Source organism: Tremella mesenterica (genome assembly GCF_000271645.1).
Source record: "Tremella mesenterica DSM 1558 unplaced genomic scaffold TREMEscaffold_17, whole genome shotgun sequence".
NCBI classification, from domain to species: Eukaryota; Fungi; Basidiomycota; class Tremellomycetes; order Tremellales; family Tremellaceae; genus Tremella; species Tremella mesenterica.
In genome coordinates, this window is record NW_006711241.1 from 170,937 (window position 1) to 193,275 (window position 22,339).

The 22,339-nt window shown below is 46.5% G+C and overlaps 8 protein-coding genes across 8 annotated transcripts; 5 read left to right on the forward strand and 3 right to left on the reverse strand.

Moving 5' to 3' along the window:
* Window positions 1-260: 260 nt before the first annotated feature.
* Window positions 261-2,387, reverse strand: TREMEDRAFT_45892 (uncharacterized protein; the record flags this gene model as incomplete). Its single annotated transcript, XM_007007961.1, has 8 exons — window positions 2,277-2,387; window positions 2,062-2,157; window positions 1,821-1,877; window positions 1,565-1,674; window positions 1,243-1,389; window positions 908-1,034; window positions 641-705; window positions 261-461 (listed from the first exon to the last, which is right to left on the reverse strand). The coding sequence occupies exons 1-8, from the start codon at window positions 2,356-2,358 to the stop codon at window positions 261-263; spliced, it is 885 nt and encodes a 294-aa protein (XP_007008023.1). The 5' UTR covers window positions 2,359-2,387.
* A 306-nt stretch (window positions 2,388-2,693) lies between these two features.
* Window positions 2,694-3,987, reverse strand: TREMEDRAFT_35613 (uncharacterized protein; the record flags this gene model as incomplete). Its single annotated transcript, XM_007007946.1, has 7 exons — window positions 2,694-2,803; window positions 2,883-2,918; window positions 3,070-3,144; window positions 3,248-3,326; window positions 3,392-3,512; window positions 3,610-3,836; window positions 3,883-3,987. 7 exons carry the CDS (start codon window positions 3,985-3,987, stop codon window positions 2,694-2,696), a joined length of 753 nt encoding a protein of 250 aa, XP_007008008.1.
* Window positions 3,988-4,174: 187 nt separating this feature from the next.
* On the forward strand, window positions 4,175-6,373 carry TREMEDRAFT_74848 (uncharacterized protein). Its single transcript, XM_007008027.1, has 9 exons — window positions 4,175-4,351; window positions 4,441-4,541; window positions 4,661-4,730; window positions 4,784-4,790; window positions 4,839-4,932; window positions 5,166-5,388; window positions 5,527-5,615; window positions 5,661-5,783; window positions 5,920-6,373. The coding sequence occupies exons 1-9, from the start codon at window positions 4,259-4,261 to the stop codon at window positions 6,236-6,238; spliced, it is 1,119 nt and encodes a 372-aa protein (XP_007008089.1). The 5' UTR covers window positions 4,175-4,258; the 3' UTR covers window positions 6,239-6,373.
* Window positions 6,374-6,858: 485 nt separating this feature from the next.
* On the forward strand, window positions 6,859-8,266 carry TREMEDRAFT_65896 (uncharacterized protein; the record flags this gene model as incomplete). Its single annotated transcript, XM_007007989.1, has 3 exons — window positions 6,859-7,537; window positions 7,683-7,778; window positions 8,025-8,266. 3 exons carry the CDS (start codon window positions 6,859-6,861, stop codon window positions 8,264-8,266), a joined length of 1,017 nt encoding a protein of 338 aa, XP_007008051.1.
* Window positions 8,267-8,857: 591 nt separating this feature from the next.
* Window positions 8,858-10,301, forward strand: TREMEDRAFT_65897 (uncharacterized protein; the record flags this gene model as incomplete). Its single annotated transcript, XM_007007990.1, has 5 exons — window positions 8,858-9,079; window positions 9,290-9,387; window positions 9,774-9,890; window positions 10,042-10,129; window positions 10,209-10,301. The coding sequence occupies 5 exons, from the start codon at window positions 8,858-8,860 to the stop codon at window positions 10,299-10,301; spliced, it is 618 nt and encodes a 205-aa protein (XP_007008052.1).
* An 827-nt stretch (window positions 10,302-11,128) lies between these two features.
* TREMEDRAFT_65898 (uncharacterized protein) lies at window positions 11,129-12,817 on the forward strand (the record flags this gene model as incomplete). The annotated part of the gene is made up of 5 exons (XM_007007991.1): window positions 11,129-11,309; window positions 11,354-11,661; window positions 11,704-11,887; window positions 11,934-12,145; window positions 12,191-12,817. The coding sequence occupies 5 exons, from the start codon at window positions 11,129-11,131 to the stop codon at window positions 12,815-12,817; spliced, it is 1,512 nt and encodes a 503-aa protein (XP_007008053.1).
* Window positions 12,818-13,510: 693 nt separating this feature from the next.
* Window positions 13,511-15,452, forward strand: TREMEDRAFT_65899 (uncharacterized protein; the record flags this gene model as incomplete). The annotated part of the gene is made up of 4 exons (XM_007007992.1): window positions 13,511-13,610; window positions 14,322-14,374; window positions 14,489-14,504; window positions 14,545-15,452. 4 exons carry the CDS (start codon window positions 13,511-13,513, stop codon window positions 15,450-15,452), a joined length of 1,077 nt encoding a protein of 358 aa, XP_007008054.1.
* A 3,737-nt stretch (window positions 15,453-19,189) lies between these two features.
* TREMEDRAFT_41093 (uncharacterized protein) lies at window positions 19,190-22,206 on the reverse strand. Its single transcript, XM_007007952.1, has 7 exons — window positions 22,046-22,206; window positions 21,518-21,958; window positions 21,301-21,452; window positions 20,853-21,212; window positions 20,001-20,735; window positions 19,749-19,879; window positions 19,190-19,643 (listed from the first exon to the last, which is right to left on the reverse strand). Exons 1-7 carry the CDS (start codon window positions 22,186-22,188, stop codon window positions 19,263-19,265), a joined length of 2,343 nt encoding a protein of 780 aa, XP_007008014.1. The 5' UTR covers window positions 22,189-22,206; the 3' UTR covers window positions 19,190-19,262.
* Between the last annotated feature and the right edge of the window lie 133 nt (window positions 22,207-22,339).

Here is a 22,339-nt window from a genome sequence, read left to right on the forward strand (position 1 = left end):
ATTATCCACAATACCTCTCTTATCTACTTACGTCGTCAGCTCGGAGGTTGTGTTCGAGTACAAAATACTTCTATCCCAAATTGAGAAACTTCCCGTCTTCTTTCTGCAGTATGAAAACGAGATTCAGTAAGACATGATCAACTGAAATAATTCTGGGGGAAATTGTGGGAAATTATGGGAGACGATGTTTTCAAAAACTATGTATATGCATTTCTGACTACTTTGACATGCTACTTTTATTCTATTCTGACCTCCTACTATCAAGCTTGACCCAATTCGACTTGATGGGTGAGACCAGCTGGAGCAGACTGAGAAGAAGGTGTGGTGGACACGATAGGTGTGGGAGTGGTGAATGTCGTGGAAGTAGATTGACCCAAGTAAGTGGGAGAATCAGGAAGACGTTCGTCGATTGCAACTCTAACGTTGTCATACACCACATCGGCCGGAGGAGAAGAGTCGATCTACGGGTCAATTGTCGTATCACGATTACCCGCTGACACAAAGATTTCCAGAATTCCATTTACTCTGTGAGTAAGGTTTAAAGAGGGTCGAACGTGTGATTCCCAGGACGAGAGGTTCTAAGTCACAGAGGTAGAACTTTAGGGCCTTGGAAATAGGACAAGAGGTGTTTATGACTCACTTCGACGACTTTTTCTCGAGCTCGATAATAATCCACTACAGGCATAGAGGTTTCTACGAATGTACCTTCATGGTCAGCTATAGCTATTTGATGCCCTTTCCAGTTTTTCTCCAGCTCCGGCTCATTCTCCGCTACCTGTTCTTTTGATTTATTACATAGTATACATTACCCAGAGTATGACATTGCATTCAAGGAATGGCAGAAAGGTGAAAAGTAGGAAAGAAGACAAGGAATAGTCTGTGAGGTTCAGTGGTGAGATTTACTCACGGAAACGTTTCACGATGGATTCTTTATTATCATCCGCCCTTCCTGATGTTTTACCCCTCTCAAGAAGACGGACGAGCATGACTTCTTCTGTGGTATTGATGAATAACACGAAGGATGATTTACATACCTACAAAGTTAGTTTTCTTATTTCACCTTTCTCCTTTTTTGTTTTTATTGTCTGTGATGGAATCTTAACATGACAATTGTATCATGTCAGAAGTAACACAGAATCGTCGAGGCGTTTATATAGATTGGTATATTCAAGGGAAAAGATTCATGACAGAAGGTGTGAGGCAAGAAGAAAAGCAAAGGAAGAAAAGAAACAAACCACTCACAGCTTCATCAAACTTCAAAGCCTGATCCATCTTCCTTGGGAATCCGTCGATCAGGAACCTTCCTTTACCATTCTTCCAATGTTCCGCCAAAGGACCAGAAGTGACTGGGGGATTGGATAGAGACACTCTCATTGCGTTTTCCAATAACTGTAAATCAGTTCTCTCGATTCTACATAGAGAGGCGAGAATGGCACTCCCAATTACACAAATCAACAGACCAGAGGACGAATTTCTTCATATATGACATGAGCTGATCGAGGATACCACTCCATATTAAGAGTATGGCAGGGGAAAGAGGGGGAAAGAGAGAAGAAGAACCCACCTTGACAGTCACTTCCATAGGTACAATCTTACCTTCCCTTATGTAATCTTTAATTAAATCACCATAAGTGGATCCTGGACGATCTTGTTCAGCACGTAAGAGATCTCCAGCTGTACATCAGTTTTGTCCAACTGTGCATTCACCTTTCCCACGTCACATATCGAATTATTCCTCCTATGAAGCACACAAGTAAATTGATAGGAAGTTTCACTGAGTTCTCCTCTGGTTAGGTTGAGGAAGAATGATATTGACTAACCGGAAAGATGAGCGAAACCATAATCTTTCACAAGTCTTTCGCATTGAGTTCCCTTTCCTATAGGTTAGCCAAGCTCGTTAAATTCATCATGTCATGCGAGTCTTCTTCATCTAATCAACATATTTAGATGCACATCGAATGAGGCAATGGGAGACCTGTCACGTGCGAGCGAGAGATCGTGAGAGGGTTAACATAAGATGGGCGGAGGAGAGTTAGACACGAGAAAGAGAAGGATACCCACCCGCTCCCGGACCACCGAGGACGAAGATGACGATGACTTTAGAATCATCGAACACTGGTTCTGTGGGGAGGTAAGGAGTGGCCTCTCCTTCATTTTCTAGCTGATTAGCTCCCCTCTACGATTCTGTCTTATATGAGCAGCAATGACAGATGTACACAAGTAGAGCTCTGGGCGCTGGGAAACAGGTGTGGAATGATAGTGACGGTGAAGCTTACCTGCTGGGATTGTAGGAGCAGTGTCTGATCGATGAGGTTTCTTCGAATGGAAGACCTCTTTGATCTTGTCTATGACCGGCATGATGCTCAGCTGACTATAGCTATAAGGTGATATACAAAACGAAGCAAAGGTTGGATGGGATGTGAGGGAGGGGAGAGGTGGGAAGCGAACATGACGCACGAGGTCTACTCACTTCCGTCGGAACCGAGGGATACATCTTGCAGAGGCTACATATAGGAAGGAGGTGCTTGGCTACATGGCTATATCATGCTTTCCTACTTAGCCCGCCACCTCCGTCTGACATATCACTTATGAAAGCACAGGAGACAGGTCAGTGGGTGAACATATCATTATCCGATCGAAACGTATGATGTCCGAGATACCAATAATGTATACAATAAACCAAATTACAACACTCAGTCAATCTCTTCTCGATCCGCTTCGTCCAACGCCCTCTTAGCCATCTGTCTCAAGATCTCCGGTCTGTCGGCAAATTCCAGTAATCTCAGTCGAAGAGCGTAACACACTATTGTTAGTGTCGTCCTTCATTGAGGTTACATTGGGATTACAATCACAGGGAGTAAGGGAAAGTATATGTAGCTCACCTCTCTCGATTTTCTCCAAAGAACGGGTCGTCTCTTCTTGTTTCTTCGCCAGAGGTTTGATCAGAAAAGGAGGTATTCTGTCGAATTCCAGTGGTCAACAGTGTCCATGATAGACAGCAATAATACAGATAGCAAGGAGAAAATTGGCCAGTTCAGAGGGGGGGGTCGCGGTGAGATATGAGGAGACTCTGCTTACTCGCTTTGACATCACGGACAAATTGACACACAGACAAAGGGGTTTCATGATCTCCAGTACTGAGGGCTAAATTTCAGCTTGAAACAACGATTACACAGCTGGCGCCAGTGATAACTTCCCGCATACTATTTTGACTTCAAAATATGACCAACCAAGGTTAGAAACTCACCGTTCGTCGCATATCTCATCAACTCCCCTGTGAGGTCTGAAATGCCTAAAACGTAGTCTTCCGGAGTGACCACCAGCCACTGACCGTCAATCATGTACTTTCGTCCAAATTGTAAACCGATGGGGATAAAATTGTATATCTCACCGCGTCTCCAGTCTCTTGATCAGAAAGCGCAGCTTGAACATCAGAAAGAGTGATCAGACCCTTTCCCTCTAAATAATGTAGGAAACTGAGAGATTCGATATACTCTTCCAATCCCGGAGAACTATTTCATCAGCACGACCAGGGTTCGTTTTACTCCAATCTCTCTGAGCAGTTTTGTAACCCAGACAGAAATTCACATGGACAAGGTGTGGACTCACACTTGTCTATGCCATCTCCATCCCTTATCATCCCCATCTTCTCTCAATACTTCATTTACCTTCCGAAATTGTTCCCTGATCTCACGTTCTTTGGTCCTGGCATCATTGAGCATCTTAGCTCTAGCTCCAGGAGAGGAAGTAGCTCCTCTATGTAAGTGAAATATAAGTTTCTTGGATAATTGTGTGATAGATCGAGATAGGATGATGAGACGTTCTCGTCTTTCGTTCTGTGCCATCAGCACGAAGCGAGGTGGGAGAGTGAAGGACACATACATCTGAATCTATCTCCGCTCGATAAGCTTCAAACGTCCTTGAGAGATGATCTTTTCTTGACATAGTGGCTATGGGACTGTGACTTGCGACTTCGACTTCGACCATGATCTTTGATATCGATTCAGCTGCTAGTTGCTTGGTCGGGGCTGAAAAAGGTGAAAGATATGTGCTCTTCCTGGTGTGGAGGAAGTGTAGGAAAGAAATTGCGGGGCCCCACAAAATGATCTGACCTGTGCTAAAGAAATTGCTCGAAAAGGACCTCTGTACCATGAGTTACCTACTTGACATCCCATATACTTCTCTCGTTTTCTTCTCACCTTTAACACCTCAAGATTGGAAGAAAGTAGAACCGAGAAAGCTATAAAATTTCTTGACGATGCCCAACACCGTGTGTTACTTCGATATCAGTATCGGCGGTGCTCCAGCTGGTCGATTGACATTCGAGTTGTATGACGATGTGGTGCCCAAAGTGTGTCTCCCGACCTCACCTATCACACCTTCTCCTCATGAGTCATTTATCCCGCAGAACACAGAGTGAGGCTTACGCTCACCTCTCAGACCGCTGAGAATTTCAAACAACTTTGCATAGGTGACAAGACCAATGCGGCTGGTGTAAAATTGGCATATGCTGGTTCTTGCTTCCATCGATGTATCAAAGGGTTAGTACACTTTCCCTACTCCCTGTCATCTCACAATCTCATGGACTACGTAGCTACATGAAATCCCCTGTTCATAAATTCACTCATAAAGTATCGATGTGATATTGGCTGACACATAGCTTCATGCTGCAAGGAGGAGATTTCACAAAAGGGGACGGGACAGGCGGAGAATCCATCTATGGAGAAAAGGTCAGTCCTCAAACCTCCCCGCTGTTGATGACTGATACGATGCTGATGTACAGTTTGCAGGTTAGCATATCTATGGATTGGTCCTGAAACAAATGACTGATTCTCCAGATGAAGGTTTCTCTTTGAAACATGATAAACCCATGTTACTTTCCATGGCAAATGCTGGACCTAACACTAACGGATCCCAATTCTTCATCACCACGTGAGTCCAGCTCCGCGACCTAATGTTACTTCGAATCGTGTTCCTTCCCTCACTCCCTATCGTAATCCATCACTCCTCAACGCACGCGTCTGATTGCGAACTCCTGGCCCTCTTCCATTCATTCGTAAAGGTAGAATTTCTCCCTCTTGTCACTCTTTTGTGATGGCTGGACCACCTTTTCTTCTCCTCGTGCTTCTTTGACAGCGATATGATTTTATCCTATCTGACCTCAGCGTACCCACTCCTCATCTCGATGGAAAACACGTAATCTTCGGCAAGGTACGAACTAACCGTGGTCTCGTACGACGCATAGAGGCCTTACCAACTACTTCGGATCGACCGAACGAAGAGGTCAAGATTGTCGCTGCCGGCGTTTTGACAGAAGAGGATCTAGCAAAGGAGGAAGAGGAGAGGAGGTCGGCTCAGGAAGGAGCGGCGGGTGAGGACATTTGGGAGGTGAGTGAATTTCCGTTATTCCTCTCTCATCACCCGCTGCTCTTGTGCTCGCCTCCTCATTCTATTTCTCCATGTTGTCCTCCTTCTGACCTTGTCTCGTGATCATCTTGCGGCTGAGATCATGTACTGACAGAGCAGGATTACCCAGCAGATGAAGAGGGAGTAGATACGGAGAAACCAGAGGAGGCACTTGGTGTGGCATTGAAGTTGAAAGAAATCGGAACTACGTGAGCTCAAAAGTGTTCATGAAACGTTCCGAGCTGATGTGACAGGGAATTCAAAAACGGTCAATTTGCCACCGCATTGGACAAGTATCAAAAAGCTCTTAGATACCTTGATGTCCATCCTGTCTTGCTGGATGGGGATGCGGAATTGGAGGACAGGTTCCGTGTCGCGTAAGTTCCTCCCCTTCGATCACATTTCCACCCGACACTTGCGCTCGCTCCCTTCGAGCACAGTACATCACTTTTACTCGGCCTCGCCAATGTGTTCAATACGGTACATGGACATGAGCGCCCAGCTGACAAACAGTCGTATACCCCTCCTGACCAACGCGGCACTAGCAGCGATCAAATGTTCCCCACCGGCTGGTTCTCTCGCTATTTCTCTCGCCTCCCGTGCTCTATCCTTGACCGGTCTGACCGATGCCGAGCGTGGTAAAGCCCTCTACCGTCGTGCCTTGGGTAAATCTTTGGTGAAAGACGACGAAGGAGCTGAGATCGATCTCAAAACCGCCCTCCAAGCTGTTCCCGGCGATGCGGGCATCGTGAAGATGTTGAAGGAAGTGGAAGCTAGATTGAAGGCCCGGAAGGAGAAAGAAAGGAAGGTTTATGCGAAAATGTTCGCATGAAGAGGGTGTTTCGATATCCGACGCGGGCCCGTCTTTGGTATCAGTGTGGACAACGAGGGAACGAAAATAGCATTTGCATCTTAAAAGTTTTATCACTACGTAAGCATACTTTCAAACCATCATTCATATCTCTATATATCTTGTCATCGATGGCACCAGGAGCTAAGTTCTCACTCATGTAAACCCCGACCTCTATCGAGGGGGAAACCGAAAGGAATGATCACACGGAACGATGATCCCAAAGGAATCTAAACTCGAGTCTGAAGTATGGGAAAATTTCATGGGTCATTTGAAACTGATCCCAAAGGTTGTATTTACCTTTGTTATCATTATCACAATGTACCTTTACTCCCAGACTAGTTGACCGAATACTCATGATCCATGAGAAATGCAGGTGTAGAAATAGGTTGAGTGTGTACTTGGAATCATCCTCTTTCTTCTATCTTTCTCCATTTCTGATCACATTCTTTCTTTTCAAACATCGCCATCACAACAATATCTCTTTTCCTCTCTGTCACTTCTTAAACTATCGACTGATTTCACCTCGATTATCAAATAGGATCATATCCTCCTTCTTTTATCTTAGTCAACTACAAATACTGGATATTCATTCATTCTCCATGTCATCCACCTCGAAGGTGATTTCTCTTTTCGTCCTTTTATCTTACCTCCAAACAGGCGTACTAGGTATTCCTGCCCCTGCTCCACATCGTCGCTGGACATTAAGTATCGATATAACTCATTCGCCTCTCATTCCAAAAGATGAACACAATCTCAATCCACCATCCCGATTCACAGCTCTAGACGCTCAAAACCTTCTCCCACGTTCTCCTATACCTCCAATACAAGATGATCAACCTCTTTCACTCTCACACGATCATTCCCCTATCCCAAATTCCGATCCTCATTCACAAGAAACACCAGTTTCTCATTTGAACGGCGAAGAAGACCTTTACTCCAAAAGATCAATGGGAGAGCAAAGGGATTTAAGTCTATTAGGAGGAGCAGTCACAGATCTCATTGTGGATCCAAGTCAAATAATCGATAATTCTACTGAAGTAGCATGCGCCGCTACTCCGGTACCATACGGATATTATTATATCAAATCTTCTTCTACGGGGAATTTCCTCGCGTTACGATCTGACGGAGGTTTGGCACCGGACGCTAGTGAGCCTTACGCTTGGAGTGTGGCAGAGTTGAATTCAGCGGATAATGATGGTCAAATAGGAGGGACAGTCAGTGTTGTTGCTGCTTGTTCAGGAGCGAGAAGAACTTTGGAAGCACCTGGTACTGGGAATTGTGAGCGCTGATCCCTCTTGATCCTCCTTGACACCCCTCTCTCATAAAATCGATATGGGCTCTTGAAAAGGCGTGAATGGTTCTATTGGGTGAAGTGCGGATGAACTTGGGGAACGTGTCACGGAAAGAACGCTAATCGTACTAGGTATATGCCCCAAATGGGATCCGTCAGTCATGGCTGAACATTGGGCGGTGATGTATAGTTGTGCTCAACCTCCAGTCGCCTTTTCCAAGACACTATGTGAGTTGCCTTCATGATTCTCACCTTTGTCTTTCTATCTCCTTCCTCCTTTCTCATCCGTCCCCTCTTTTCCTCGAGACTCTCGGATGATCATCCCCCCACTCTATGATTCGGCAACCATGACTTTTCCCTACTAACCCCTACCCCGTGTTCTTCACTTTGAGCTTGGAGTCAGAACGGTGCAAAGTTCTGCTATCTTGGAATATCACCCTGATAATCATAAATAAGAATCATACTCATATTTAGGGTTCTTCAACCCAAACAAAGATAAACCATGTGGTTCTTCCTTCTCAAACGTCACCAATTGTCAAGGTACATTCGAACTCATCCCCACAAATCATATGCTCGATAATCAGACTTTGGCCTTGTCCAGTTCTTTACCTGGTGTACAAACCGAATACGAGGAGTTCCCATGGGGTGGACAATTGGTTCCGTGGAGTAAAGGAGATAGTAGTCAAGAATGGGAAGTATGGAATGCTTGGGCGTGAAAATCAACATTCATACATCCGATTTACCTTTCTCACTTGTCCACAGAACAATAATCTACATTCCCTCTATCGGTGACAATCTCCATCTGTACCATGAGTTCTTCTAGGTATCCAACAAGAGGTACAATAATTGAAACATTCCGAATACTCTCGTCTAGCTCCAATTCGATCCAATTCGATGATGAAGTCTGTGAAGTACGATACTCTAATCAGATCGAAGGAAAATGGGATCGCCGGTCGAATCCTTTTTCCATACGGGTTATGTGTAAAGGAGAAACGACAGAAATGTGAAGATCTATATACAGATGGACAATCATATGTATGTGATTATCTTTCTTCTGAGAACAAAGGAATGGAAATACAAATTGACAAAGGACTGTGTCATACACATGTTACTCACCAATCTCATCTGACTCCTTTCACTCATCCCTTTATCTCATCACGTACGACACAAGTCTCTTACGAAATAACAAATTCGGTCAACTTATTCAACCACTGACAAACCCTCAATAAATCTCACAGGATAAAAATCTAAGCCGAGAATTTTCTTACCCCGACAGTTGTACAACGATTGATTAGTAGAGGACACAGATGAGCAGTAAGAGATTAGATGATGACGCTCTAGGAGCTTTGAGAGCTTGGACACCAGCTCAACAAGCAGCTTTGAATAGACAACGTATAACGAAAAACTCGAAGAAAGATGTAGATGAAGATGAAAGAGAAGAATATTTGAAGAAAAGAGGAAGATGGACAGATCCTTCTATAGGTTTAAAAGCTCATGAGATTAAGGCGGAAGAATTGATAAATGATTTTGTGAGTTATTCCTTCAATATTCTTCCTTTAAAACTCATAACAACAACACAATCTCGTCTGTTGGTCTTTCATTTCTTCATCATCTCCCCCGTTCAAAATGAAATCTCTTCTCTTGTCCTTCCAACACCCACCCACACATGCTTTACTCATTCCAAACTTTTGGAAAGGTTGCGAATTGAGGATAATGTGATTGAATGAATTGATAATTAGATCAAAACACATTCACCTCAACTTGATCTTTTCTTGAGATGTTTCGCACGGCCTCATAGAGCTTTACCAGGTTTCGTACTTCTCCATCTAGCATTCTGGTAAGTATGTCTCTTCCACTTTCTCTCCCTCTCTCAATCCCGCTTCTCTATCAACTCATTTCCTTCTTTTCGCTCCTATGGTCAACTTTCACACCGATCAAATGGATCTCGGAACCATTCTGGCATTGGTCTTTTGTTCACACCTGAGTCAATCTTATTATGATGTCTTGTAGCCCATAGAGGGGGCCAGGGACAACGTCTCTCTATCCCGCTTTTTCGTCAACTCATTTCCTCCTCTTCACTCCTATGATCGGCTTCGTACCGACCAAATGTATCTCGGAACCATTCTGGTATTGGTCTTTCGATCACTCCCGAGTCAATTTTATCTTGGTGTCTTATAGCGCATAGAATGGGCAAGGGATGGGAGAGAGTGATCTGAACTTCAGGTGGTCAGCACCTTGGTACCTCCAATTCCTACTCCCTTTCCCTTTGATTTACTTCATCCCCGTTTGGTGCAGTCTATCATCCCTCTTCAACGCTTCTCGGGAAGATCGACAATTATGGTGAGTCATTTCATGTGGTTCATATGTCCAGTACTCGTACTCGCTTGTCCGCAAGGGGAGGATGAACGAAAGAAATGGAAGAGAATTCAAGAGGAAGTCTCGGTAAATCAGACCGGTTGGTCCATTGATTAGAGGAATGATTGATCATCAGGCAAGCTTACTGGGTGATTCTGGCAGTTATGGGATACATCGAGTTTTTGGTTTTTGGTAGTACCCTTCCTCTATTCTGGTGGCCAAAGGTAAGTCATACTGATTCTTCCTAGTCTCTTCATCACCTCTCATACTTATGCTTGCCATGATGACAAGTGCATCATTTAGTATGGAAGAGAGCGTATAATCCAATCTGTTAGAAAGGTTCAAAGACTAAAAGGGGAGAAAGCATCTTTGCACGAGCTCGGGGGACATCATTGAGAAAGAGATGGTGACGCACACACGTCAGAATTGGTGGAAACTGTACTCACGGGTAGGTAAAAGCTATCCTATGTCTAGCATTGTATTCTAAAACCGGTACAATCATGAAAGAGAGGATCAATAGTAGTAAAAAGTTGGTGCAAGAGAAACGGACATGTTATGTGAGTCTCCATTTTTAAATTCCTCATACGACTTTTGTATGCTATCATATTTGAAGGATATACAAGTTGAGAGCAAGGGGCGAATGATCATGAAGGACTGATATCAAGGGAGCTACAGCAATTATCAACCCGTTCCTTCCCCCAAAGGAAGAGAAGAAAGACAAGCATAGGTCGGAAGATCCTCGAGTTTCCCGATCAAGGGGATGATTTGATGAATTTTGGTAGTCATGCTGTATCATCTATGGTGCAACCATGTGTTAGACCAGGGAACAGTCCATCAAGTAACTTGTGTCATGCCCCTGGACACTGGTTATCGTTTACATATAAAGTTATCTCCACGTTTCAACCGTGAAAGGGGGTCGGTCTGAAAAACGCCACAAAGAACAAAGTGCCACAGTGACTGATTCCTGACGTGTCATTTCGAGTATCACCTTCCTTTGGTCATCTAAGTCTTCTGACCTGTCATCTCACGCTAGGCTTCTTGACCCACACTAGCTAACCGTATTGAGACTATGCTACTCATGCGGAGATCGCGCCACCTGCCACAAGCGGAAGGTTCTCACGGCCTCGAGACCTGACCCACAAGGATGAAGGGGTGGGAGTAAGATACTTAAGGTAGACATCTCAGTCTAAATTCAAATCACTGTTCTTGAAACTTTCCAAGTCATGAGTGAAGCCGAGACCGATTATGTCGAAGTGTCCTTGTTGGTATTGCACCACTTTGTGAAAAAACGCCCCATTCCTGGAATACCCTCTCACTGCTCTGCCTTACGTGATGGTACCGAGTGCTTGATGACCCGTCCCGAGATCGAAGCGTACTTTCAGAATCCTGACAAACTCGTAGACAGTAAGTCGTCTATCATTCAATCGAAATTATCACTGAAGGCGTAGCGGATTTGCAACAGCGTTTGGACGTCACTATCAACGCGTGTAAGATTATCGCATCATATTTGTCCTCGATCGACTGCGACCGTACTGAAGAGGATCAGCGACAGCGCAGGAACCGACTTGAGAGGCTCAGAAAGAGAGTGCGGACTTTGGAAAAATCCCTGGGATCAAAAAAATTTGATTCTTGGAACGCCTACGGGTACGGACTGCTCTTGCTTCGCAAGTCACTGGAGTCGGGTACTCGCCTGCCGTACCTTCTGTGCCCAGAGGATGGCGCCGAATTAACCACTCATGAGCAGATCCTGTCTCTAGTGAGTCGTCCCGTTGCAATGAAATCCAAACTGATTGAGCAGCCGACCGAAGACGAACGCCTCGAAGAATTGATCAGGGCTTATCACGCCTTGGAAACTGCAGTAAGAGTTCTCCGTAAATCACAAAGCACTTTGGGGCCCGTCATGATGTCCTTCAAGGACAGAGCGCCACTGTCTCTCGAACAGAAGTTGGGATTGGCGAGACATGAGGTGCCTCTGGATTCTGGTGAGAGATCAAGCTTCACAATGCCTTCAGTCACTGACCAAAATAGTCTTCGCCGAGTGGACGACAACCATGGCGATTGCGAGAATAATGCAACGAACTTTCCTTCCTGGCCAGTTGTCGACAGGACGGAACGCCTACGAAACCCGCCACAAACGTCTCTCGCGTTTGCTGCTCAGGATCGGAGACAAATCACTCAAACTCGTACCATCCAGAACGATATCTATAAAGGCTATCCGTGAAGTACCCGGGTTGTTAGGGGTAAGTTTGTATGTTTTTGACACAAGCAACATGTTGACTCTCAAGGCTGCTTCAAGTGCACATGAGACGGATTTGACAATGTCGCCAGTGACTCTCAAACCGCCTTGGCCTTTGACAACACCAGAACCAAGTCAAACCCTATCATCAGAACGTATTCCATCCCCTGACCCTGATCCTCTGCCTATGCCGGTCGATCATGCATGTGAACTAGAGGACACTGAAGCGCCTGTCCCAGAGCCTCTACATGATCCTTTCTCGGGGACTGTGCAGGTTCCCCCAAATTACCTGAATCAAAGTACAGGGGCGCCACCGCCCGTATCCTACCCATCTCCTGTTGAAAACGAGAGTAACTCATCAAGCGTCCTCCCGACCTCCGTAGAGGCCAACTGGTTACATCTCCTCGTACCCGAACCTGGTCATGATCAACAGCAACAATATGCGCCTAGCTTGCCTCAACTTCCTGACACGTCCAAGAGAACTGATTTGCTCACCATTGATGCTCACACTCAGGGGACACCAACGTCTGCAGAGGTGGAATGTGAACCATTTGGACCGACCAGTCACTTCCAAGATCCGTATTCGCTGACTGCTAGCATTCCCCTGAATCCTGAAGCTCAGACATCAGAAGAGGATTGGCGCTATGCCCCTGAAACGGGCGAAATTTCGTTCTAGTCAGTGAATGAACAACCTGAACATAAACAGTCAATGTACCAGCAATGGGATCATGAGCGTCGATCATGCCAGCACTCACCTCCACCAATTCCTGACTATTTAGGGCAACACCAACATGATACCACAGTTTTGTCTGATGGATACGTGCTATTTGGGTATGGTGGGCACTTTGGACCAAATGCGCCATATTCGCAACTTCCAACCAAATGGAATGATACTCCGTATCCTTGCCAACAGGGGGACATATTTCAGGAACCTGAACAATTGCCTCTGAAGACCCATCAGCAAAGTGCGCGTCAGGATGGGTGAAATGGCAAGTACTACCCAAGTTGAGGTTGAGCCACGTACAGTATTCAATCCCTCCGCTGACCAATATACCCACACGGAGACGGGGGAAGGGGTCCAGAGCAGGAGCATTGAGTTGTGTTACATGAGTAAAAAGCTGTGAGATAGGTGAAGAGATTATAGGAGTAGGCAGCCTTGTTGGTAGATGAAAGTCCATTGATCGGCTTCGGACGTCATGGAGTGCTTGATCTGGGATATTTGATGAGAATGCTCTTTTCTCCGGGAATATGGGTGATTAGAGCCAAACACGACGGTCACCAGGTCCTGATTCCCTCACGACTGGAATGGCTCACCCGAGCGGCCTGACACGATCAGTGCCATTATGCCATAGGCTAAATGTAAGAGATCATGTCGACCGGAGTCAATGGGAGTGATGCGTTATTGGCCGATAAGAGGTTCCTGAAACCGCCGATCAACCTGCCTTTGACTTCAGGATCTCCAGGAAACAGTTAGTCTTTTTGCGAAACTTGCCGTTGAACGGAGCATCAGACCTGATGGACCTGATCATTTCAGACCTACACCAGGTTGCCCTATCAGAGTTTCACAACGGAACTATGGGGTGATTTCGACCGCCGACCGGCCACAGAGAGAAAAGTGCCACATCGCCACTTTGCAAACTTGACCGACGTTCTCACGATCTTTCCTCGCATCCCTCTCCCTCTCCATTCAACCATTGACATGTACTTCTTCTCCAAAATGTGTCCATCTTCCCATCGACTCCCTACCACATCCGACCATAGCACAGCCTACCTCGGCCTCTCGGACCATAGCTCCACCATTGTACAAAGGAGCTAGGGGATCGTTCGCTCTGTTTCTAACTCGCTTCTCGAGTTTACTTAACTAAGTAGTATATCAATGATGGCTCTTTCCACAACCAGGGTCGATTTCCTCTTCTTCTTTGTTTTAAGATCAACCTCACTGTCGAGTTACACCTCTTCATACTTACATCTCTGACTTGTACAGGCCATTGAAGTTGTCATGGAACCCACTTACAATACCCACACCGCCGACTCTGCCACCCACTACTCATCTTCACTTCCCCCTGGTAGGAGGTACGAAACGCTGTTACGCGGACCAGATAGAGTGTGGAAACATGTGAGTCACATTTGTCACCCCCCCCCCCCCCTCCCCCGTGGGGGTTTCTGGAACTGATAATCAGGATCAGACGACCCCGCGTGCTCAGCAGTTGCTGGAGAACTTTCACCTTCTACAGTACTGCGCACTGCATTCTCCCGGAGTTGAGAAGTACCTTACCCGCGGCTTCAAGCCTCCACTGACAAGGACCTGCTTTCCGTACCTGAAATGCGAAGCTTGATCTATCACCAGACAACAACAGAAGATTGTGAGTGTGCGACTCGTGTCGTAGATGCTGACGACAATAGTCAGAGACCGATATAATTTGTTACTGGAGTTGACAGCTTGGCTGCGGTCCAAATTAATTCCTGGTTTTGATCAACGGGGTACAGGACACATTATCAGTGGCAAGGAGAGATATGGCGCGATAAAAGCTACCCGCACGCTCCTAAATGGGGTCACGCTTCCCCCCTCTGTGAAGCCGTCTGACATAATTCAGGCTGTGGAGACAGCGGCAAACTGGATACACAAAGGTCTTTGGGAGGAATTTCAACAATACGGACTGATGTTGTCCACACCGATCAACATGACGGGCAATGTTCCTAACACCTTTTTGCAAGGGCCATCATCTGATTTCTTTCACAGTGGGCAAGGACCAAGCCATCTCAAGCGAGTTGACGAGGCCTTGCCATTCCCTTCTTATCTGGTTGACAGAGCTCAAGGGGATCCTCCGCCCGCTATGAACTCAGAGATGCGATCCCTTGATATTGGCTTGCCTGGTGAGGCTTGGCATACCACGGAGAAGCCTCAAATCGGCCTGCATCCCAGTCATGTGTCTTATGATTCCCCACAGTTGAAGTGTGATTACCGGGCGTTGGAGTTGTATTCTGAACACACACCGGTGGCCCCACAAGCTGTTTCAACCCAATATCTGGGGACAGGACAGATTGTCGGGTATGATGGATTTTTAGCGCCGGAAGGAGATTGCGTCCTAGACGGTCGGGTCCCTTCGGGACTGTCCTCTTTAGATAGAGAATACAGTTATCCCCCCCAAATCTTTCATCAAGCTCGGCATTACCAGCTTGAGCCTCAGCCAGATTGGACAGCAGATAATCAACCACCACAGGGTAACTACCTGCCTTGGCAGGATTTGCAATACCAGCAGAGTTCGTCGTCTCAGCCTCCGCCGGGTCCGCCATATGGATGGACAGGGTAATATTGATGAGACTTGATGCCACCATTACTCTACTTGTTACAAGTGCAGAAGCCGGAATCAGAGAAGAAGACGGAAACGAGGGGACGATCGAGAGAGTTCCAGAGAACGAAGAGAGTAAGTGTCATCAGTGTTTGTTGCTTTCAGTGTGATCATAGACACCTGTCATACCGATGCACCAACATTCACTGCATATGCCTTACTGACATTTTTGACATGATTGATATGGTGAATCTTCTCTCTTATCTCATATCATCCAACATAATCCCCAGGGTCATTTCACACCCTCCTGAACATTCCTTTCTCCCGTGTGTCTTGTCTCCTCCCACGAAAATCGAAATTTCGCACGGAGAGAACCCAAGTTACCCTATCTCCGTTGTTGACCTACTGAGACCGATGCTAGTCACCCTCTTCCAATTAGAATCATACCACCATAGCTGTTATCCCAGCTAAATTTCTAATCGGATGAAATTCATCCTCTTGACTCCATTCCTGTCCGCGCTCATAATAAACTATCACTCGTCAAGGATTCTCCAGGATGATGTTACGACTGATCCGTCACTTCACTATGATAATATTGATGTTAGATCCAGTAATAGCAAGTACTAACAACACCCCTCAAGCTCTATCCATAGCCACATCTTCTCTGAATGTGTCACTCGGAAATTACATCTTCCAATCACAACAAACTGGTAAGTTCCTCAGCTATATCGTTGAAGGAAGAGGTATAAAACCTGATGTTATCCCGACCATATGGACACTTGGAACGATGGAAGATGACGATGATGGTCAGATAAAAGGGAAAGATTGGATTGTGAAGAGTGATAAGAAAAGAAGTTTCGAAACGGGTGATGAACATTGTAAGTGTTTCCGTATGTTTCATCATCTTTTCCTCTCTTTCCACTTGTTTTCTTAAAATTGGTATTTGACCTATGTTTGCATCGAGCACCATCAGTTTGCCATTGTTATCTTGAGTCAGAATGTGAGATTGAATTCTCGGAAAGATGCAAAGAAAGGATTCGTAGGAAGTAAAAGAAGATGAGTTGACTGATGGAAGGTATTGCCGCTCAATGGGGGTATGACATAGGTTCTGATCATGCTGGTGTCATGTATGCTTGTCCGAGTACTACAGGATTACGAATTGCCAAATTATTATGTGAGTTTGGTCTTTTTTTTCTTCTCACCATAGATATCAATTTGACGTATTCCGTCTAAGCATGATCTAACCGGCTATAGATTTTTTCCGTGTCCCTCTAAATCTTGTCTGTCATGACTGCTCCCCCTCCGTAATCTATAATATATACACGAGAACCAAAGTAATCGAGTGGACACATAACCACGTGGCGCGGCCTCTGCTCATACGCCTGTAGAATTTGCCTCCGAGATTCAACATCGTGCATTCAGCATCATGCATTCAGCATCATGCATTCAGCATCATGCATTCAGCATCATGCATTCAGCATCATGCATTCAGCATCATGCATTCAGCATCATGCATTCAGCATCATGCATTCAGCATCATGCATTCAACATCACGCATGCAACATCATGCATTCAACATCATGCATTCATCATGCCATTCAAGCGTCCAATCGTGGATGTGACTATCCGTTCATGCATACATTGACAATGATGTCTCTTTGCATGTCCAGGCAAGCGGTTTCATGCCTTCGGGTAAACTGCCGTAGCAAAGGACTGCCTTGGGTATGGAAGGGGTCAGTTGTCATGAACCATGACCAACCATTGCATTGGTCATATAACAATGCCCAATGGAACAGTGCTCTAAACCGCTGCAACAAAAAGGCCTATCAAGCAGCGATATCTACTTGTCTGTAGCAAAAGTGATGCATACAGTACTCCGGCTAACGCTGTGAGATGTGGCACTGGTTGAAAGCTTACCAAAACATTATCCAACGCAGGTATGCCACATCCATCGGCTTTGGTCGGAGTTTGCCTCACTTTCAGTACAATTGCCGGTCGCTGGATAAATACCCAATGCATTCTAAACCCTGACCAGACCTGTGAAGCGGTGCCGCGTGACATCATCTTTTCCCATCAAACAAGGTTCCTTTGGACATCAGTTTGCTGGCAACAATCCCGTTCTCATGAACTTCACCACCCACAAGGGTATTAGGAGGCTAACTTTGTCAAGGACAAATTTAGTCATGTAGTAAGTTAGGAGGGTATGAAGTTGGGAGGATACAAAGTTAGGGAGATACAAAGTGAGGGAGGCATGAAGTTCATGAGGTACAAAGCTCGGGGCTTTGGTTGAACAAAGTTTGGCGTTGGCAAAGTTAGGGAGGGACCAAGTACTCAACAGCTGAAGTTCCCATAGATCCTTGATGATCTCTGGCTGTTGTCTTAGTGGTAGAAGTTAGTAGAATGTCACAGCCGTCAAATAACTTCTCTCTAACGGACCGACTGTCGCAAACCATGTCGTAACATCCCTGACAACCACCACCACCTACCCTCCTTTCACCATCAACGAACCCCTATTCATCGCCAACCACCACAACCCGCAACCACTGAGACCAACTTCGACAAAATTACGGGAACCTAGGGAGCATTTGTCACGACAACCACGCCTGGCGGAGAACTACGGCGAAGTTAGGAGAAGGAAACCAAGGGAGGCAGAGCAGAGTGGAGGAAGTTAAGCGAAGTTAGTCGAAGTGAGCGGAGTAGGATATTGGGGATATGGCGAGATATGGCAAAGTTGAACGAAGAGGATTGAGCACGAGGCTGTGCGGGAGTTGAGGGATGTTCTATGAGAAGAGAGGAGAAGTATAGATAGTTTACAGATCGCTGATCTTCTTCAGCGATCCTTGATTGTTGTCAGTAGCGAGAGATATATCCAGTAGCTACAACCTTCGAGTTAAGGAGAGCTACCATCTAGCAGGTCCACACACCACGGTGAAGTTAGCCGCAGTTCATCGACAATCACTTTATCATTTGCCACTCAACGTATTACCACGGCGTAGTTAGCGTAGTTCCCCAACAAGTACCCTGTCTCAGTGAGACATCAACACCCCAAGACAACGTAGTTAGCCAAGGTTTGTCGACTGTCGGTCAGTAGAGAAGAAGAAACAACACCTGTGACATCTGACCATAAAAGTCAGTAATATCAGAATAAGAGGAAAAGAGATTCATTGATGGGGAAACTACAAAATATGGCAGGCTTATATTGCCACCCGCACAAGTAAAGAGATTTCCGGTAACATCTTCAAATCCTATTGGTTCTGCTGGGTGAAGTCTGCACTGTTATAAGGGAACAAGAATTGAAAACGCGGAAATAAATTTGGGAATTTCCAGGGACTTTCAACACCCTCTTAGTGAATGCCACATGGCACATTTTGCTTTCACCCGCCGCGTCCGCGGCGGTCAACTGCTAGTCTTCATATACTGTTCATAAATAGAGGATAACGGGTTATGACCCTTCCCATGACTCAACTGATCTGCAGGGCTTTTTGTCCCTTCCACCAATACCACCTGCACTTTACCCTCTCCTGCAGATAACACCACCTGCATAAGTGTAATCTCCATAATAGCCTGTGATCATCTGGTTGACCAGCCTGCTCGAGCGTTAAGCGCCATTGGAGAAGGTACACAGATGGATTATGGTACTCAACCGTGGGGTGTGTTGATGGATCAATGGGTGGAGGGTAATACCGATTTCTTATGGGAGTTGTGGCATGTGTCATAACTTTGCTGAATGTCCGCCGGAAATGCAGAATGCTCATGGACAATTCCAGAAACATGATGCATTCATCACATGTCATTTTGATGCTATACTCATATGTATGGAGACTTGTTGACTCATCTTAATTCATCTCGTCCACCCTGGGGCAATGGACTCCTCCTTGCGCTCCTTGGAGGCGGCGTGGGACTGCTAGGACGTTCATCGGCTGTCAAAAGTCCTTCCCTGACTTTCCTCGGACTACGTATACTGAGTGGAGCTGTATTTCCAACTAAAGGCTCGGTGTCTCGTCCCTGAGTCTGGTGAAATCGAAGGATTGATGTGTCGAACGTGCTGATGAAAGGTGAAGGCTGGACTTGATACCCTACCGTAGGAGTATCCACAAAGTCGGAAAAGTCAGGCAGGTTGAAGGAGGGTATTTCGGGGTTCGTATCTGCGGGGTTTGGTTGAAGAAGGGTGGAGAGAAGGAAGGTGAAGTCGAGACCGACGTCGCGTAACAGCTACCAATGAGCATGCCTCTTAGTCTGGGGGGATTGACTGCGTCGGAACAGAGTGTCAAAGGAAGGTGGAGGCAAAGGGTCAGATGAAAAGAGTAAAGAACCTACCTTCCGATTATGGGACGCGGTTACCTTGAGACACTCTTCCGCTACATTACCGTCAATGGTCGGAGCGTAGACTTGACGACGAAACATGTCGGCAAACGTCTCGATCTGCGCTTTGGCCCAAGTGACAAACCCTGATTGTCAGTGGTGTCTCACAACCCTTTTTGGTAGATACGTATCCGCAGGGAGACTAGGATAACGCAGGAGCGTCGGAGAAGGAAGATATGAATACGGTAGAAAACGCAATGGACTCACCAGAAGCCATTCTGTTATCCTCAAACGCTGCACGATACCATTCACTCGTGTGTCTCACGATAGTAAAGCAAACGACCGCCAACTCGCTGATATACACACTGATGTCCCCCTCGCATTTGATCCCTCTCACCCGTTTGAGCATGACATCCCTCCTAGCTTTCAAAAACGTGTCCCGGGCCAGATCATTTCTGTCAAGCTTGGTGAGATACGACACCAGTTTGACCGTAGCGGCCTTTCTGATCTCTGGATCCGAGAGGTCATGAACTATTTGGGTGATCAAATTCGGTTTGAGCTGGTCGATCCGGGATTTGAGAAGTTGAACCGCCGCTGCGTTACCAGCGAACGTCCGGAGGAGATCGTTGCCCTTATCAACCAATTTGAGGGCTTCAGGCCAATCGCGAGTGGCGATAGCCATGGTCAAATCATCCCCATACTCGTCCACCCAGTTAAGATCTTTGGAGTCTGCCATCGAGAGCCCTATGGTCGACAGAGGGCGCGTGGGAGAGAGAAGGGTAGCGAGTGAGCCGGAAGAGGTGTTAGCTCCTGCCGCAGAGTCCCCAAGCCAGATTGACTTGCGTCGCTCTTGCTCCTTCTCATTGTCTTTGCGCTTTTTTTCGCTCAGCTCTTGGGAGACTTGACGGAAGGCGGCAAGGAGGGCTTTCTTGTCTTCAGGGCGAGATGTACGATAAATGCAGACTTCTTTGCTGCGCTTGATTTTGAGAGCATTCGTCAGATCTGTACCTCAGCGGACTCGCCCCCACAGGTGAACTTGACCAATAACACCAGTGACTGGACGAAAGACCGCATAAAGAAGGCGTGATTCAGCAGCGGGACCAAGTGTGGTATACTCACCACCGCTGTCCTTGACATCGACTACCACCAGATCCGCCAGCACCCAACATCTTTCGGCCACCATTCTACCTCTGTCTCTCTCCTTGTCATCTATCCCCATCGTCGCAGCAGCTTTCAGTCGCCGTCTTCCAGCGATCAATAACAGATCGCTCAGAAGAAACAGGCTGACACTCTGTTTAGCTTTGTACGTCGCCGCGTTGAGCTCGACAAAATTGTGTGTCTCAAAGACAAGATGTCTACCGGGTACAATGGGAAGATATTTCTGCGACCCTTCGACGGTTGACCACAGATTAGTAATTTGTGACTTGTATAATTGTTGAAGATCGGCGACCGAATTGCGTTGTGTTCGACGCCTCTCCACTTGATCCGTTAGCTCCGCGCTAGTCAACAGTGGAAACCAGCGAGGGCGGGGATTGATCAAGTCTTTCAGTCGGGAAGGGGAACTCACGATTTCCGTTCTTGTCCAGAGTAGGCGCTAATGTCGATTCCATTCCCATCAACTGAGGCAGATCTTTCCATTGTGCCAGTAATTCTTTCAACTCGAGCATGTCATTCTCCAGTGTCGAGATCTCTTTTGAGATGGTAACAAACTCGGCATAACTGGTCATAAGCTTCGGGCCATATCGATACAAGCTCTCTGGTAGACGACTGAAGTAAAAACCCACTTTTTGAAAACATTCCTCTGCAGTTCTTTCGCGCTGCCTTCCTTCTTCTTCATGAGAGCAGCCACGAACCTCTTCTTCTCATCATCATCCGCCCCTGCCAGGGTGCGCCGGAGAAAGCCATTCAGATCCATACCCTCTTTCTCAAGTTCATCCAAGTTCCACTCTTCCAGCATTCCTTGATCTGTGGCTCCGCGTCGGCGAATTTGTTCATCTTGCACAGTGGTCGGACCACTTCCAAATCCCCTCTGAGCAAAGTCTGCCGATCCAAACAACCCAAACTTGGATTCACCAGTTTCTTCGAGATCATCTCCGTCACCCAAACCGGGCGATGGGCGATCGACCTGAAGGACGTGACGCTGATAGGGGTCAGTGGAGAGGAAGTCACCGCCCTGACCTGGAAGTGGCGGGGGAGGTGTAAAGAGCTGATCACCCGGGACATAGCTGCTCATCAGAAGAGACCTCCTGTTGTCGTTTATAGAGTACACATGATGCATAGAGACGTAAGCGACGGGACAGCAAGCGACTTACCGCATGGATAGACGCTTTTTTATAGCATCGCCCACTTTGGACTTGCGAGCATCTCTGCGACGGTCATTGTCAGCTGGAGGCCTACTCCCTTGAGGAGGGGGAGGTGCTCTGACGGCGGCTGAGGGTCTGCGAAGAGAGGTCATAATGAGTGTGAGTATATGTGGTACGGGGAAGAGGAAAAGGTGGGGAGGGGAGGGTGACGGTGGAGGAAGGGTTGCCCCAATGGCTCGGTGACGCTCGGTCCTCTTCTCGGAGATCGTATTCATCTCCGCCCCCAACCTCCAAAAGTCAGAC